General features: G+C 56.3%; 1 protein-coding gene across 1 annotated transcript; it reads right to left on the reverse strand.

The window, feature by feature from the left end:
- Window positions 1–4,406: 4,406 nt before the first annotated feature.
- Window positions 4,407–13,895, reverse strand: CA3H2orf50 (chromosome A3 C2orf50 homolog). Its single transcript, XM_003984497.4, has 4 exons — window positions 13,273–13,895; window positions 9,614–9,653; window positions 7,378–7,604; window positions 4,407–4,798 (listed from the first exon to the last, which is right to left on the reverse strand). The coding sequence occupies exons 1-3, from the start codon at window positions 13,500–13,502 to the stop codon at window positions 7,413–7,415; spliced, it is 462 nt and encodes a 153-aa protein (XP_003984546.3). The 5' UTR covers window positions 13,503–13,895; the 3' UTR covers window positions 4,407–4,798; window positions 7,378–7,412.
- Between the last annotated feature and the right edge of the window lie 1,518 nt (window positions 13,896–15,413).

Raw genomic sequence — 15,413 nt, forward strand, 5'->3', positions numbered from 1 at the left:
CGTCCGGGAGGAGACAAGTGCCTCGAGTAAGGGTCCTTGCCCCATTTTTATTAGGATCAGAAGGCTTACAAACATGGCCATGGACGTGCACAGAGAAACAAAGAATCTGTGAACGTTAACTCATGGACGTGAGGGAAAGGGGGTCTTGAAGATATTCAGGGTTAGGGGGTTGGGTTAATAACAAAACAAAATCCTGGCACGGGGCAGTCAGGTGGAAGGATGTTTACAGCGGACACGACACGAGGCACCACCTCGGTTTATCTTAGCCTCAGGGATGAGACAGGTAGGACACTTAACCTCAGGGTTAACAAGGCACATTTTCTTTTGTTCATCATCTTTGCTCTGGGCAGCTTCTCCCGAAGCACAGCCGTCTATACCCTATTTACCTGCTTACCTAATTTGGTCCTTCCTTCCTGTGTAAGCAGCTTCCTGCTATAGTACTAAGTTGGGGGGCGCTTCTGCCCTGAACGCCTCATCTTGCTTACCTCATATACCTTTGTATTGGGGACCTTTGCCCCCCTCTCTATTCTGGGGCCTTTGCCCCTCCCTCTCTATTCTGGGGGTCTCATCTCATTTACCCAAACTTAGGTGAGAGCACCCTATGGCTTTGCAATTCTTTATGCCTTGTTAACCCATTGGTGTAAGCCCGGGGGATTTCTAAGCCTATTCCCCACAGTTTCCCATCTCATTTCCCTCCAGCGCGGAGGGCTCAGACAGGCTGCAGGGCCCCCAGTGCAAGGAGATGGGCGGACTGGAGAGGGCCCTGGACCCAGGGCGTGGGGAAGAGAGAGAGTGTCTGAGCCCCAGGGCCAGGGGCCAGCTGCGAGGACGAAGGCTGCAGGAAGTCTGGCAGAAACATCACCACGGCTGTGTCTGCGACCATCTCGGGGCAAAGGGGACTCCCCGCCCTCCGCACCCGCTCTCCCTGACCCTTCCAGAGTGCCCTGCTGCTCTGAACACAAAGGACTCATCTGGACTTGGCCGTGGACCTGTGGTTTTGAGTTCTGGGTTCTGTCCCGTGAGCGGCTGAGAATGGAGATGGAAGAGGGCACGAGCATGCCGGGCACCACGCAGGGGGCAGAGGACACCCCTGGAAGAGAAGGAGGTGGTGAGCCTGCCCTCAGGAGCACCGACGGGGAGCACTTCTGCTATGGATCCGGGATTGTGTCTCAGGGCTGTGGAGGCGTCACAGCAAGGGGAACCCACACAGCTGACTAGGTGCCCCCCCACCCTGGTTTCAGTGAACCCAGCGCATTCTCAGACAATGTGATGTGGGTGCAAGCTGTTCCTGCTTCCGTATGTGCGGTGGGGTTTGATTGCTCATCAGCGGACAGTTGCTGCTTGTAGGAAGTAAGACGGGGGAGTCAGGAGCCTTCTCACAAGCATCAAAGGCTTTGCAGTAGCAGGAGTGACAACAGTAGAAGCATCTAGAATCTGCAGAGGGCCTGCCGTGTGGCTTACATCATGGCGCTCCGCTTACCTGCTGAAGCTCTGAGGCTTTCTCCACTTTGCGGTTCCCTCTTCTCCCTCCTCATCTTCTCTCCCTCTGCTCATCCTGGATCTGCAGGAACAGCTCCAGGAGAGAGTGGCTCCAGCCCGGGCCCAGCCTGCCCCTTCTCTTCTGGAAGCGCTCTCCGCCCAAGGCAGCTCTGTGAGACGCAGCTCTCCTTCTCTGGTGTGGGACAAGCAACCACCAGGCCGAAGACAAAAGCCGCCAGCTCTGGGGGTCCGCGGGCTGCGGTGGGGCTGTAGGAAGAGGGTCTCCCCCTGGCTGTGAGCCTCTCCCTGCCCTGGCTGCTTTGCATGAAGCCCCGGATGTGGCTGATGTGGGCGCGGGACCCAGGCATCCTGCAAACCTCTGCTGTCTTCCCAGCATGGCCCTCACCGTCTACACGAGATGGTCAAGCCCTTAACTTCCCTAGGCCTCAATTTCTTTGTCTTAAAATGGGGATAATCAGGGGCGCCTGGGCGGCTCAGTTGGTTGAGCGTCCGACTCCGGCTCAGGTCGTGATCTCACGGTCTGTGAGTTCGAGCCCCGCGTCAGGCTCTGTGCTGACAGCTCAGAGCCTGGAGCCTGTTTCAGATTCTGTGTCTCCCTCCCTCTCTGCCCCTCCCACACTCATGCTCTGTCTCTCTCTGTCTCAGAAATAAATAAACATTAAAAAATATAAAATAAAATGGGGATAATCATACGCACCTCACAAATTTCCTGCGAGGTACACAGTAGGCGTTTCATTTATGGTGATTCCCTACTGAGTGCAAACTAGCAGAGTATTTTTGGGATTCGTGAATACTGGCTTTGCTCCTGAGGCTGTGGGGAGAGGGTGGCTCTAGGTGGAGTCAGGTTTGGGCCCTGCAGGAAGGTGGGGAGCCCCGGGCCCCAGGTCCCAGCTGGGACATCCCATAACATGTTGGCCCATCCAAGTGGCTGACCTTGGGGACTCCTCTGTATCCTAGGCGGGTGGGGAGTTGCCAGGCTGGGGGCTAAGTGCACACCCAATGGGGTATCTCTCCAGCCCACAACACCTGTCCCCATCTGGAAGACCTCTGTTTCTTCCCCATCTACACGGTTAGACGGGTAACAGCCTGTCACACCGGCCTGACCCCCACCCCGGAAGCTGGTCACGCAACATCTTCCTGGGGAATTCGGGGCTGAGTGCTGACGGATTCCGTTATCATCCTGGCTTTTCAGTAGGGGAGCCGTCAACCCAGGAACCTTTGGCTGTGGCCATTCCACTGTCACCATGTGTGTTTGTTTTTAAGATTCCCAAACGGACAGAAAGGTTGCAAGAACACTTCAGTGAACATCCATAGGCTCTTTACTTAGGTTTATCAATTGTTAACATTCTTGTCCACATTTGCTTTGTTTCTATTTACATACCGCACACATTTTGTTGTGGTCAAACCATTTGCAAGGGAGTTTTAGACATCATGACACTTTCCCCCTAACTACTCCTCATACATCCCCTTATGAATGGGAGGCATTCAGGGGCGCCTGGGTGGCTCGTCGGTTAAGCGTCTGACTTCAGCTCAGGTCATGATCTCACAGTTTGTGGGTTCAAGCCCTGCATCGGGCTCTGTGCTGACAGCTCGGAGCCTGGAGCCTGCTTCGGATTCTGCGTCTCCCTCTCTCTCTCTCTGCCCCTCCCCACTCACCCTCGCTCTCGCTTGCAACAATAAATAAAACATTTTAAAAAAAGAACGGGAGGCATTCTTCTACATAACCTTGATGTGGTTATCACGCCATGCACATTTAACATTGGTGCAGGGCTATTGTCTAATATTTAGTGCCTGTCCTCTGACTTTAGTCTGCAAAGTGTCCTTTAGAGACTTTTGCTTTGTCGTGGGAGTTGGTCCAGAATGTGCTCTGTGCCGCCTGTAATGTAGATCACATCCTCAGCCACCCCGTGTCTTTTTTTTTTTTAACTTTTTTTTCAACATTTATTTATTTTTGGGACAGAGAGAGACAGAGCATGAACGGGGGAGGGGCAGAGAGAGAGGGAGACACAGAATCGGAAACAGGCTCCAGGCTCTGAGCCATCAGCCCAGAGCCCCGACGCGGGGCTTGAACTCACGGACCGCGAGATCGTGACCTGGCTGAAGTCGGACGCTTAACCGACTGCGCCACCCAGGCACCCCTCCACCCCGTGTCTTTTACGACTTTGACTTTTTAAAATTTTTTTTAGTTATTTAAAAAATCTTTTCTAGCAAGAGAGAGAGCGTGCAGAGGAAGGTGGGGAGGGAAAGGAGAGAGAGAGAGCGAGAATCTTCAGCAGGCCATGCTCAGCGTGGAGCCCTATGTGGGGCTCAATTGACCATGACCCTGGGATCATGAACTGAGCCAAATTCAAGAGTCAGACGCTCGATTGACTGAGCCCCCCGGGCACCCTGATATTGACGTTTTGAAGAATCAGGGCCGGCTGTTCGGCAGAATGCCCCCCCCCCCCCGTTGGGTTGTGCCTAGTGTGTCTTCATGATGCGGCTCAGGTTATAGGGGGCAGGGGGGGGAGTGCTCCCCACGTGGGTGCTCCTCCACAGGGGGTCCCATCAGGCAGGAAGCGGAAGCGGGTCACACCACATGATGTCAGCTGTACTCTTGTTAGTGAGGATAAGTTTAACAACATGGTTAAGGGGAGCCTCCCAGACGTCACCTTTTATCACTCCCTGTGAATCTTTACCCAGTGTGTTTAGTGTTTTTTACTGATTCTTACTGAAGTCGGTGATAAAACGGTGATTTTCTGTTTTTTTTTTTAAATTTTTTTTTTTTTACGTTTATTTATTTTTGAGACAGAGAGAGACAGAGCATGAACGGGGGAGGGGCAGAGAGAGAGGGAGACACAGAATTGGAAGCAGGCTCCAGGCTCCGAGCCATCAGCCCAGAGCCCGACGCAGGGCTCGAACTCACGGACCGCGAGATCGTGACCTGAGCTGAAGTCGGACGCTCAACCGACTGAGCCACCCAGGCGCCCCTGATTTTCTGTTTTTATCATTTATTCTACGTTTTCCAGTAGAGAAGAGCTTTTCTTCCTCTGCTTAAGATTGAAAACATTTATTGATATGAACACATGGCTTCTTTATTATTATTAATAATAATCTTAATTATTAATAACCAGAATCTGGTTCTGCCTCAGAGAGGAGAATGAGGCAGGGGTGCTCAGAGAAGCAGTCATAAAGCGAGGACAGAGGAGCCCCTGGGTGGCTCAGTGGGCGAAGCATCCGACCCTTGATCTCAGCTCAGGTCCTGATGTCACAGTCATGATGTCAAGCCCCGCACTGGGTTCTGCGCTGGGTGTGAAACCTACTTAAAAAAAAAAAAAAGGCAGAAAGAACCCTTCAGCCTCACTAGCTCATTAGCTGTATCCAGCTTCTTCCTGGCCTTGGCCTTGGCCTCATCTCCCTGTTTCTAATGCCCCTTTTGGCTTTACTGGTGCCTTTGCTGGTGCTGGCTTGGTACCCACTTCTCCTGGCCCATCCAGCCTTCTTCGTTCCGCTCCAAAGGAGACATATAGCAGATGCCCCGTGGCCCCGATCTTCTTGGCTTCCCAGTGGGTGACGTGGCCAGTTTGTGGGAAGGTGGAAGCAGGCATCCTCTCAAGAAGAGGGCAGACGTGGCAGGGAAGGGAAGGTACAGCTGGCCGGCCGTGAGGAGGGGGTCTCCCGTGATGGTACCACGCACAGGCGGGGTGCAGAACGAGGCTATTCCCCAGGGCTCTCTGCTCAGCGCTGGTCTCCCGGCTGCCCCCCCCCCCGCCCCCCACCGTGCCTTGCAGCCCTTTTGGGCACTTTCTCTCCCATCCAGCAGAAAAGCCCTCCCCTCCCCCGTCTCCCTGACCTTTTCTCAAGGACCAGCTCAATTTACAAAGAACTAACTATTGCCCAAAGGCCCTCATGGAATTGGTCGGATCCTCTGAGTCATAGTTGGGACGATTATTCAGCCAAGATTTGCCTTCTGATGCTCCCGCTGTGGGCAGAGTGTGCTTTCTTGCCCTCGTGAGGCTGGGCTCGGCCGCGTGACTTGCTTAGCCGATGAAACGTCAGTGGATGTGCACACGCAGAAGCCTCGCGTGTGCCGTGAGAACATGCCCCAGGAAGCCGTGGGTCCGAGATAATGAGAGACATGTGGACAGACTTGGCCCCCACCTGCAGCTTCGAGCCAAGTCCAGCCGAGCCAGTCAAGATCATGGGGACCCGGGAGCCAGAGACGGAGTGGGATGTCACTCAGCACGACTGCAGGCAACGCATGCACCTGTAAACCGGCAGGATTCGGTACCCCCTGCACCCCTGCGTGCCCAGAGGTACAGCCCTGAGCTGGCGAGGTCCTGGGAATCAGTTCCTCCTCCCCCATTTTATAGCTGTGGAGACTGAGGCCCGGAGAGGAGAGGGTGGTGAGTCAGGCATCAGCCTGGCTCTTCGCCAGCTGTGGGACCCTGGCCGGACGGAATGGAGTTTTGGCTTAGTCTCCAAACCTCTCAAATGGTGACAATGATCCTTATAAAAGAGACCATTCAGGTCCTGTGCCAAGCACAGAGCCTGTGCTCAACAATCGCATTGTCCCTAAGTGGCTGTTCTCCCAGGGAGTGGCGGAGCCCACGCCCGTCCCCGGGCCTCCCTCCCTCCCTCCAGGGGCAGGCAGAGAAGCTCTGGGTTCTGGATGATTCCCTCTGGTCCGCTGGGCTCCTCTCCCCGCATCTGCATTTAACCTCGACCCTTCCCACCTCCTGGGAGTTCCCAGAATATCTCCTGCTTCACCCTCTCTCTCAAATGGAAATAAGACCCCATCAGGGGGTGCCTGGGCGGCTCAGTCGATTGAGCGGGCCGACTTCGGCTCAGGTCATGACCTCACTGCTCGTGAGTTCGAGGCCCGCGTCGCGCTCTGTGCTGACAGCTGGGAGCCTGGAGCCTGCTTTGGATTCTGTGTCTCCCCCTCTCTCTCTGCCCCTCCCCCGCTCGTCCTCTGCCTCTCTCTGTCTCAGAAATAAATAAACATAAAAAAGACCCCATCTGGACCCCTTTCCTGCTGTGGCTGAGCCCGGGCCCAGGCCCCTCCGTGTCCTCCCCGGAGCACAGAGGGCTTGGAGTGGGTCCGGGTCACAGGCTCCCAGGGGCAGCTGACGGGGCCTCAGCTCGGGCTCCGTGGGACGGCTCCTCCCGGCTCAGCTCCAGCCTGACCGTGACCTCGCAGACCATCACGCGGGGACGAGGGAGACGGAGAGACTGACCCGGGAGCGGACCTCTCCGCGGCCCCTGTGTGGGGGGACCCGCATCTTCCCTGGATGGTTCGCCGGGATGCTACTCTCCCTCCCAAAAGAGGGGCGTCCTCCGCAAACACACCCTCAGGCCATGGTCCGGGGGCTGCTCTGAGCGGAAGCTCATTTCAACCTTATAAAATCAGTACTTTTATTACTTCTGTATGCGGTGGCAGAAAACCTGGCCCACCGGTGGCGCCCATGTCTTAATCCCTGGGGCCCGCGGATATGTTACCCTACCCGCAAGAGGCCTTTGGCCTCCAGAAACAAACCAGACCCGGGCACGCCCAGCGCGGTGAGATCATACATATGTGCTGTTTTCTGTCACTCGCTGGGTGGCCATTCGTTAAGGGGAAACAAACGCACCGGGCTACAGGTGGGGAAATGGAGGCACAGAGGGTTCGAACAACCTGTTCAACGCCACACAGGGCCGGTCACCGGCCTCGCGAGGGAGTCCCAACCGCCGCCTGCTCTATGACCCTGGGCGGGTCCCTGGAGTCCTTCTGATCTCGTGTGTGAAAATGGGCCAGTGTGGCGCTCGGAAGGGCCGCGCGGGAGGGAAGGCGGGGCTGGTTGACACGCGTGGGCGGTTGACCCGGGCCGCGGCCTCCCCGGCCTCTGGCACACCCACCTGGGGCAGGCCCGCCGGCCCTGGCCTTCCTCCTCCTACACGGGCTGCAGCTCGGCTTCCAGCTTCTTCTTCCGGACCCCCTCCACGAAGAAGAAGTCCATGCCGATGAGGGTTTGCCCCAGGGGCGTGTCCACCCTGCTGCCCACCACCTGGTTCGTGGAACTGGGGACTGCGTCGGAAAAGAAAGGCACGTTCTCCGGCAACGTCACAGGCGCCTTCTTCTCGCCCTGAGAGCGGGGACAGTTTGTGTCACAGGCGGCAGGGAATGCAGGAGAGGCCTGCAGGCGGCCAAGCCCTTAGCAGGGAAGGGGACACAGGGAGCAGGGGGCAGGTGGCCTCAGCAGGCTGCCTTCTCCGGCTGCTTCCGTCCCAGTTCTGACCTGGGAGCCCGGAAGGGTCAGGAGACTCCTCATCTATGGCCAAATGCGTCTTCCTCACCCGGGGCTCCCTAGCTCGGCCGCTCCCCTGACCCCTTCACTTTGATGCTTGACCTCCAGGGACCCGGGAGGGACCGGGTCTGACTCCTCTCTCTATCCCCGTGACCTGAGACGCTGCCTCATGTCCGGCGGGAGCGCAGAGGGTTGGTTTCGGGGTGAGCTTTTACTCGAAGTCTAACACACACGCAGGAACGTCCCCAGATCGTGCCCGTGCAGCTCCACAAGCCGCCACGACGTGGGCCTGTCTGGGCAGCCGCACCCAGATCGAGAAATGACCACAGGACCCGGACACGCTTCCTCCCGACCCCGCAGCCAGTCTCCACCCCCGACGCGTCCTGGGCTCCCTCTCTAATTCCCGGGTTTTGCCCGGTGTTGAACGTTGTCTTATCTTTTATCTTAAAAAGACCGTGGCCCCTTTCTCTCCTGAACGTTTTCCGGGTTCATCCACATTTTTCTGGGGGTGTGGCTGCAGCTCATTCGTTGCCCTTGCTACCCCGCGTGCCACTGCGTGGCTTGCACGAACATTCCCCATCATTCACCCCTGCTGCCGCGGACGGCATGGGGGTTGATTCCCAGTCTGGGGGTGCCGCTCTGGACATTTGTGCACGTGTTTCTGGTGACTTCGGTGACTGAAAGGTGAGTAAATGCATGAGCTGAACATAATCGGGTGACCCCTTGTTTAAACAAGGGTTAACTCCGTGCTACCCCGTGTCGAATAGAAGTTGCAGGGCCAGTGAAATAATAGGATGCTGGCTTTCACTGAGAAAGGCCCGTGCCCGGGTGGCCCCACCTTTGGACGTGACTCAGGTTTCGGTGATCGGGTGGCTAACACCTAGCTCCTGGCAGGGGGACTCCGGGGGCTGGGAGCCCAGACCAGGAGCTCAGTGTAGGATTTCAGGCCTCACGATTCATTCTCCCATTGGGTCACTCCTCCGACATTAACGGAGCGCCAACTATTTTTTGGACGCTGGGGGGTAGGGCACAGCTGGCGGGTGGGGTACAGCGATGAAGCCATCTTTGTCCCTTCTCAGGGAGCCCACTGCCTGGTGAAACTGAGCATTGAAACACGACGCGCTCTACCAAAGGAGGGGGTTGGATACGCTGGCCAGTCAAGAACAGAGTGATCTGATTGAGCCCGCTCAGGAAGGACAGATGTCACAGGAGGAGGCACTTGAGTGGGGTCTTGAAGTATGACCAAGACTTAAGAGCCCCTCACGCGGACAAGGTGGGAAGGGCATGCCAGGCAGGGGAATGGCATGCACAGAGGCCTCACCAAAACAGCGTGTAGGTCAGCGTGGGGAGGCAGGCAGGGCTAGCTCGCGAGAAGCATCGTAAGCCACCCCGAGACACGCAGATTTATTGAAGGATTTTAAGCAGGGGAGGGATATGGCCAGTTTTGTGGCTTGGGAAAATTACTCCGGTAGCAATATGGAGGAGGGACCGGAGGTGGCGATGTCAAAGTGGGGAATCGGTTTACAAATATGCCCGCCCAAGCTCATTCTCCATACGGAAACCACCGCATACCGCTCACTACACATGGCTGACATCCTCACACGGGGGAAAACATTTCTAGTTGGTTCATCTTCATAAAATCAAGAAACACTGGGGAGAACTAATACCTAAATGCTCGAAGCATTTTCTCTTCCCCTGACCCCGAGTGTCTTGAAACAAGAGAGCGTTTTGGCTTTTGTCTCTGCACATTCCAGCATCTAACACACAGTAGGTCCTCAATCAATGTCAGATGAGTGCGGGGACATTCCCGGTTCAAGGGTGCGCGACAGGAACATCGCTGGCCTTACCAGGGGATCATAGTCTTTCAAGAAACTCCAGTTCTGAGCCCTGGAAAGGAAAACACGTGGGCAGTGTTACATCTCCCTGTGGCATTTTTTATAAGGGACTTTCGCGGCGTCAAGGGAATGAGTCGAGGCCGCCGATGCACGTGTTACGTCATGGAAGGCGCTTCCGTGATCAAGTGAAACAAACACAGAAAACGCAGCGGGTGCGCGTCCTACAGAACGAACAAATATTTCCAGCATTCCTGACGTCTCCTTGGGTGGAACGAACAGTGCCAGGGGACATCGCCCGCGGTGAGAAACCCAGTGGTGCGAGTCCCCCCCCCCCGCCGTGTGCCTCTGCATCTTTAGGGCCACAGGGGAGCCCCCGAGTATTTTGTGAAGAAAAACCAGTCTCCGCTCACCCACTGCGCGTCCAGTGCGCGCGGCAGAGGAAGGCGGGAAGGGGCAGGGGACAGGGACAGACACAGGGATCACGAGGAGAAGGGCATTACCTGTGTTGCTGGGGTAATTTTTATTTTAATCTGTTCCTAAGGAGTTGAACAATTCCATAAGACATAATAAAAACAGGCTTCTGTGCCCCCGTCCTCACAGCCCCTGAGCGCCCCCAGCCTGGGGTCAAGTTTAAAAGGCTTTGGCTGTTGCTTTGGGCGTCTCGCCACCATGTTCTGGAACAATAAACCTAGGTTGCCATTTCTTGAGTTTTTGAAACTGTAAGCGTATCTGTGGACTTAGATTTTGGCTCAATTGATACGTATTGTTTACATCCTCGGGTTTCTGTAAATGATCTTCATGGAGCAACTACCTAAGATCATATGAGCTCAGTTCCTTGTACGGCGGCTTAAAATTTTTTCTAGGGTTCATAATCACATCTTGTCCCTGTTTTCTTTTTTCGAGAGAAAGGGAGAGAAAGAGAACAAATGGGAGAGAGACAGAGGGAGAGAGAGAGAATCTTAAGCAAACTCGGTGCTCAGCACTGAGCCCGACACAGGGTTCGATCCCATGACCCCGGGATCATGACTTGAGCCAAAATCAAGAGTCGGACGCTCAACGGACTGAGCTACCCAGACGCCCCTCCCATTTTTTGTCCTTTGTTTTTTTAGCTTTTTCTGTTCATATCACTGATTCCAAACCCTCCAACAAAATTATGAAGCCCCTTGTGGCATGATTTTCTGCACAATCAGATGCAACAGGTAATCAGCTGTCTCTCTCACATTTGTTCTCCAGAGGCCACCGTCCAGGAGCCCGGGTCGCCCATGCCCAGGACCTGCTCCTGCCGTCCTGACCTCCACTCCGGGGATTCTCTCTTTCTGAATCCCGGGCCTTCCTTCCTTGTTCACTCTCCTGCTGTGGAGCACATCCTCCGGTGTCTGTGGAGGCATGCATTTCTTTGATTCTAGAACGTTCTTGGACATTTTCTCCTCAAATATTTCATCTCTCCCAGTCTCTCCTTGGGGAGCTCTGGTGAAGGGTATGTTGGTTCTGTTCTCTAGGGTTCTGATCCCTCCGTGGGGTCCCCCTCCTTGTCTTTCTGAGTAATTGCAACGCGTCTATCTGAGTTTATGAATCCTCATTCCAGTTGTGTTTTGTATTTCCACGTTACGGATTTTTATTTTATTTCTAGAGGTTCTTTTTGGTTGTTCTCCAAATTGCCTGATTGTTCAAAGTCCATGCTCAGGCTTTGAACTGAGTCTCCTGTGTATAGCTGTCTGGAGACATCTGGAACCTTCCTGCCCGAGCCTTCCCTGGGGGCCTGTCTCCCCTCTGCCCTTCTATGCCGCACTTTCCCCGCTCTGCCTGTTCATTTCCTTCCATCTTCCCCAAGTGTCCTGACCCTCCCCCCCCACCATCACCCCCTTTCCTGTCACGAGGGAGCCACGTTTCAACAGCTTTGGTTTTGAGTTGACAGAAGGCACGGGCCTTGGCCTCACAGAGCCTGGCTAAGACTTAGCGGGAGGCAGCAGGGTATGAGGAGAGAACGCGGGGCCCTGTCCTGGCTTTGCCTGCAGCCCGCTTCGCTTGCTGTGTGGCCCTGACGAGGTCACTGTGTTCTTGGGCCCTCAGTTTCTGTCTGTAAAACCCCAGGAGGTTGGTTTACCGAGCACCTGTGAGTCGAGGTCTGCTGTGAGTGCAAAATATACAGACCGGATTTCACAGACTTGGTACAAAGAAGGAGGCAAGTATCTCTTTAATTCTTTTTTAAATATTGACTGCATGCCCAAAAGATAGTATTTTCGGTAAGATATGTTATGAAGAGGTGCCTGGGTGGCTCAGTCGGTTGAGCGTCCGACTTTGGCTCAAGTCATGACCTCACGGTTCGTGAGTTCAAGCCCCGCATCCGGCTCGCTGCTGTCAGCCCAGAGCCCCCTTCCGATCCTCTGTCCCACCCCCACCCCCCACTCCCAGTCCCTCCCTCATTCTCTCTCTCTCTCAAAAATAAATAAAAAACACAAAAACGTGTGTTATTAAAATGGATTTCCCTAATTTCTTGTTACATTTTTTTAAGGTCGCTACTAGAATATGGAAAAGTATGCCCGTGACTCGTATTTCTGTTGGGCTGAACGGTTCTGGATGTCCCTCAACCCTGTCCTCTTGGTTTCTGGGACCCTTTCTTCTCTGGCAGCCTTTCTCAGTCTCCTGGCTACTTTTCCATCCGGCGACTGACGTTGCCAGCTCTGTGCTATGACCTCACCGCTGGAGACCCGTCATGCCCTTCCAGGGAAAGGTTATCACCTTTCCAGGGCCAGTTTCTTTCCTTTCTGTTCACCGGTTTCCTTTTTGGTTCACTCGAGATCAAATCCACATGTCATAAGGTTCATCCTCCTACAGTGTGTGGTCCGGTGGTTTCCGGTATATTCCGACTTGTGCACCATCGCCACGATGTCTGTCGCCCCCAAAAGAAACCCCGTGTCTCTTGGTGGTCACTTCCGTTCTCCCTCCCCTCCACTCCTGGCCACCTCTCTGCTTTTTGTCCCTGTGGGTCCAATGCCCAGCTCTGGACTACTGATGTCCGGCTCCAGCTGGACGGGTTTCGGGGGCTTGAAAGCCAGCCAGCCCTCCGAGTCTCCACCCCAGAGCCACCTCTGTTAATCATCCAGGCAGGAGACGCGTCACCCCTACCTCCTGAGTGCCGTGTCGTCCCAGAGGCCCTCGGAGCGCCTCTCTCCCCACGACACAGTCACACTCTACTTTTTTGTCTCTCCGCTAGCTCTTTGGCCGCCCTGTCCTGAGAGTGCACGCTCCGGGAGCCAGGTCCAGGCCGTCCCGCGTCGTGGCCCGACAAGGTGGCCCTCCTAATGGCGTCTGGACCGAGTGGTGCCTGCAGGGATGTCCTTCCCCTGGTCTGAGGGCCAGGGCTCCCCCAGAAAGCCGCCCCCCGCCCCGTGTCCTGGCCGGCCCCCCGCAGTCAGTCCCGGGAGCGCCAGCCGGAGGGGCCACTCCAAAGGCAGACGGGACCCCAGAATGAACGAGGCGGGTCACCTGGCCCCTGCCCACCTCTCCCACCCTCCGGCTCAAGTCCGGCCAAGGCATGTGCTCCCGGCCCCCTGGCCCCGAGCACTTCTCCATCAACACCGTTTGCCTGGCTTACTCCTTCTCATCTGTCTCTCTGTTTCCAGAAGCTTCCTAGACCCTGAGTTGGGCTGGGGGTCAGGCAGAGCACTCACCAGCGCCGCTGGCCCCGTCTCTCGGCTTCCAGGAGCTCCCTCCACAGTTGATCCTGCTGCACACCATCAGTTCCGGGGGCCTGGGGGGCTCGGCGACCGCCAGCGAGACCCCTGCCCACCGCGGGGCTGCTCTGGGCAGTGGGGTTGTGTAAGGCGGACGGCCTGGTGGAGGGGAGCCGGTACCCAGCGGATGTGGTTCTCTGGAACCCAGGGTGGGGGTGACTCCCCATGGATCCGTGTGTGTGTGTGTGTGTGTGTGTGTGAGAGAGAGAGAGAGAGAGAGAGAGAGAGAGAGAGACAGACAGACTGAGAGAGACAGAGGGAGGGAGAGGGAGAGAGAAAGAGACAAAAAGACAGACAGAGAGAGACAAAGAGACAGAGAGACTCCTGTTTGAGCTCGGAACCCTCCTGGGATCCCCCCTCCCTCTGAACCCCAGGGGAGCCTGGCAGGGGTCGCCGCCCCTCAAGACCCCAAGCTCAGAGTGGTGGGACAGCCCTTGAGCCCAGCTTCGTTTTCAGCCTCTGTCTGTGTTGACTGTTGCCCTGGTAACTGGGCGGCACCCTCGTGAGCTCAGGAAAGAAAAGGAAGGGCGTGTATGTGTGTGTGTGTGTGTGTGTGTGTGTGTGTGTGAGATGTCTGTGCGAGGCCCAACTCAGCTGCCCCTCAGTTCTGTCCCCTGCGCGCCTGGCTGGAGACCTCAATATGGCATAAGGGGAGAGGGATCAAATACGGAGAGGGATCAAAGCCCAGACTTCTGGGGCGGTGAGAAAAGACACCTGTTTTGGCTCCCAGACAGGATGTGGGGCTTTGGGCCCAGCCTCCCAACTGCCACATGACCCTGAGCAGCCCCTGCCCCTTTGGGAGCCTGGGAACTGGCAACACTAATCCTTTCGGCTCCCCCGTGGATGCAGGGCTCCCGTGAGAAGGTGGACGAAGTGTGGACGACAGGGCACAGGGCGGGTGCCGGTGTGATGCGCCCTTCTCCCTGGAGGAAGTGTGAGCCTGTGGCAGGCAAGGGCAAATTACTGATACTGTGCGATGCGTGCCTGTTCTGGCTCCGCAGAGCTGGAGGGTTTGCAAAGCACTGTCCGTTATCTTGCTGAACCCTCCCAATCATCCAAGGCAGGTATTTCCAACCCCGTTCCACAGATGAGGACACCGGGGCCCTCCCCAGCAAGATTAAGTGACTGCCCAAGGTCACTCAGTCACTAACTGAGACTTGGCCTTGAGTTTGGATCCTCTGAAGGAAACAAGGAGAGCCGGCAGGTGGGGATTCCGGTTCTGAACCTCTGGCTGCGATCCTGCCCTGACCCAGTGTGGCCTGGATTGCTCTGTGGCCCGGACCTCTTCTCGTGTGGCTCGGTTGGCCTCCTCAGACACCCCTCCCCCGTGGCTTCTGCTCCCAGAACTAATGCTCCCAGGTCTCTCGGCTTTTGGCTGTCCCCCGCCGCCGCTGGCAGACCCTCCTCTCTTTCCTTGAAGCTGTTCGGGGGGGCCGATGGAGCTGGGCGCGGCGCTCACGGCTCTGCATAGCTGGGAAATAGACTCGTAGCCGACTCGGCGCAAAGCCACACTCCACAGAGGTGTGCACAGGGCGCCCCGGGGTGTGCGGACAAGTTCAGCCAACGCACCTGAGCTTGCGCTGGATTCTGTTTTCACGAGAGAGGCACCAAGGAGAGGTGAAGAGAACTTGCCAGGTGGAAAAGTTGGGGAAAGCACAAATGCGGGGATTTCAGAGGGGGCATCGGTATCGGGGGGGGGAGGTGAGAGCTGGTGCGTGGGGCCCCCGGCCACAGGTGTCGGAGCTGTGCCCTGAGTTAGTGCACAAGGGGGAGACCCTGCTGGCTTGAAGCCCCAGGGGGTTGCAGGGCAAAGAAGCATCAGGAAAGGACAAGACGCTGGGGAGTGACCGCTGCGGGGGCCCAGGTGAGAGGCGGTGAAGCCCACACTGGTTGGGGGGGGGGCGCAGAGGGCTGGGGCAGAGATGGGGTGACAGCCGCCAGCACTTGCCTGAGGGGGCGGCTGAGTGGTGTGACCTTCTGGAACAAAACCAGCCCAAAAGCAGAGGCTGTGGGGCGGGTGGAGTCTGTCTCTTCTCTCTCCTCTGTTCTTGCTCCAGAGCTGGGACAGGCAGGCTGGC

This window comes from Felis catus, chromosome A3 (assembly GCF_018350175.1).
Source record: "Felis catus isolate Fca126 chromosome A3, F.catus_Fca126_mat1.0, whole genome shotgun sequence".
In the NCBI taxonomy this organism is placed as follows: Eukaryota; Metazoa; Chordata; class Mammalia; order Carnivora; family Felidae; genus Felis; species Felis catus.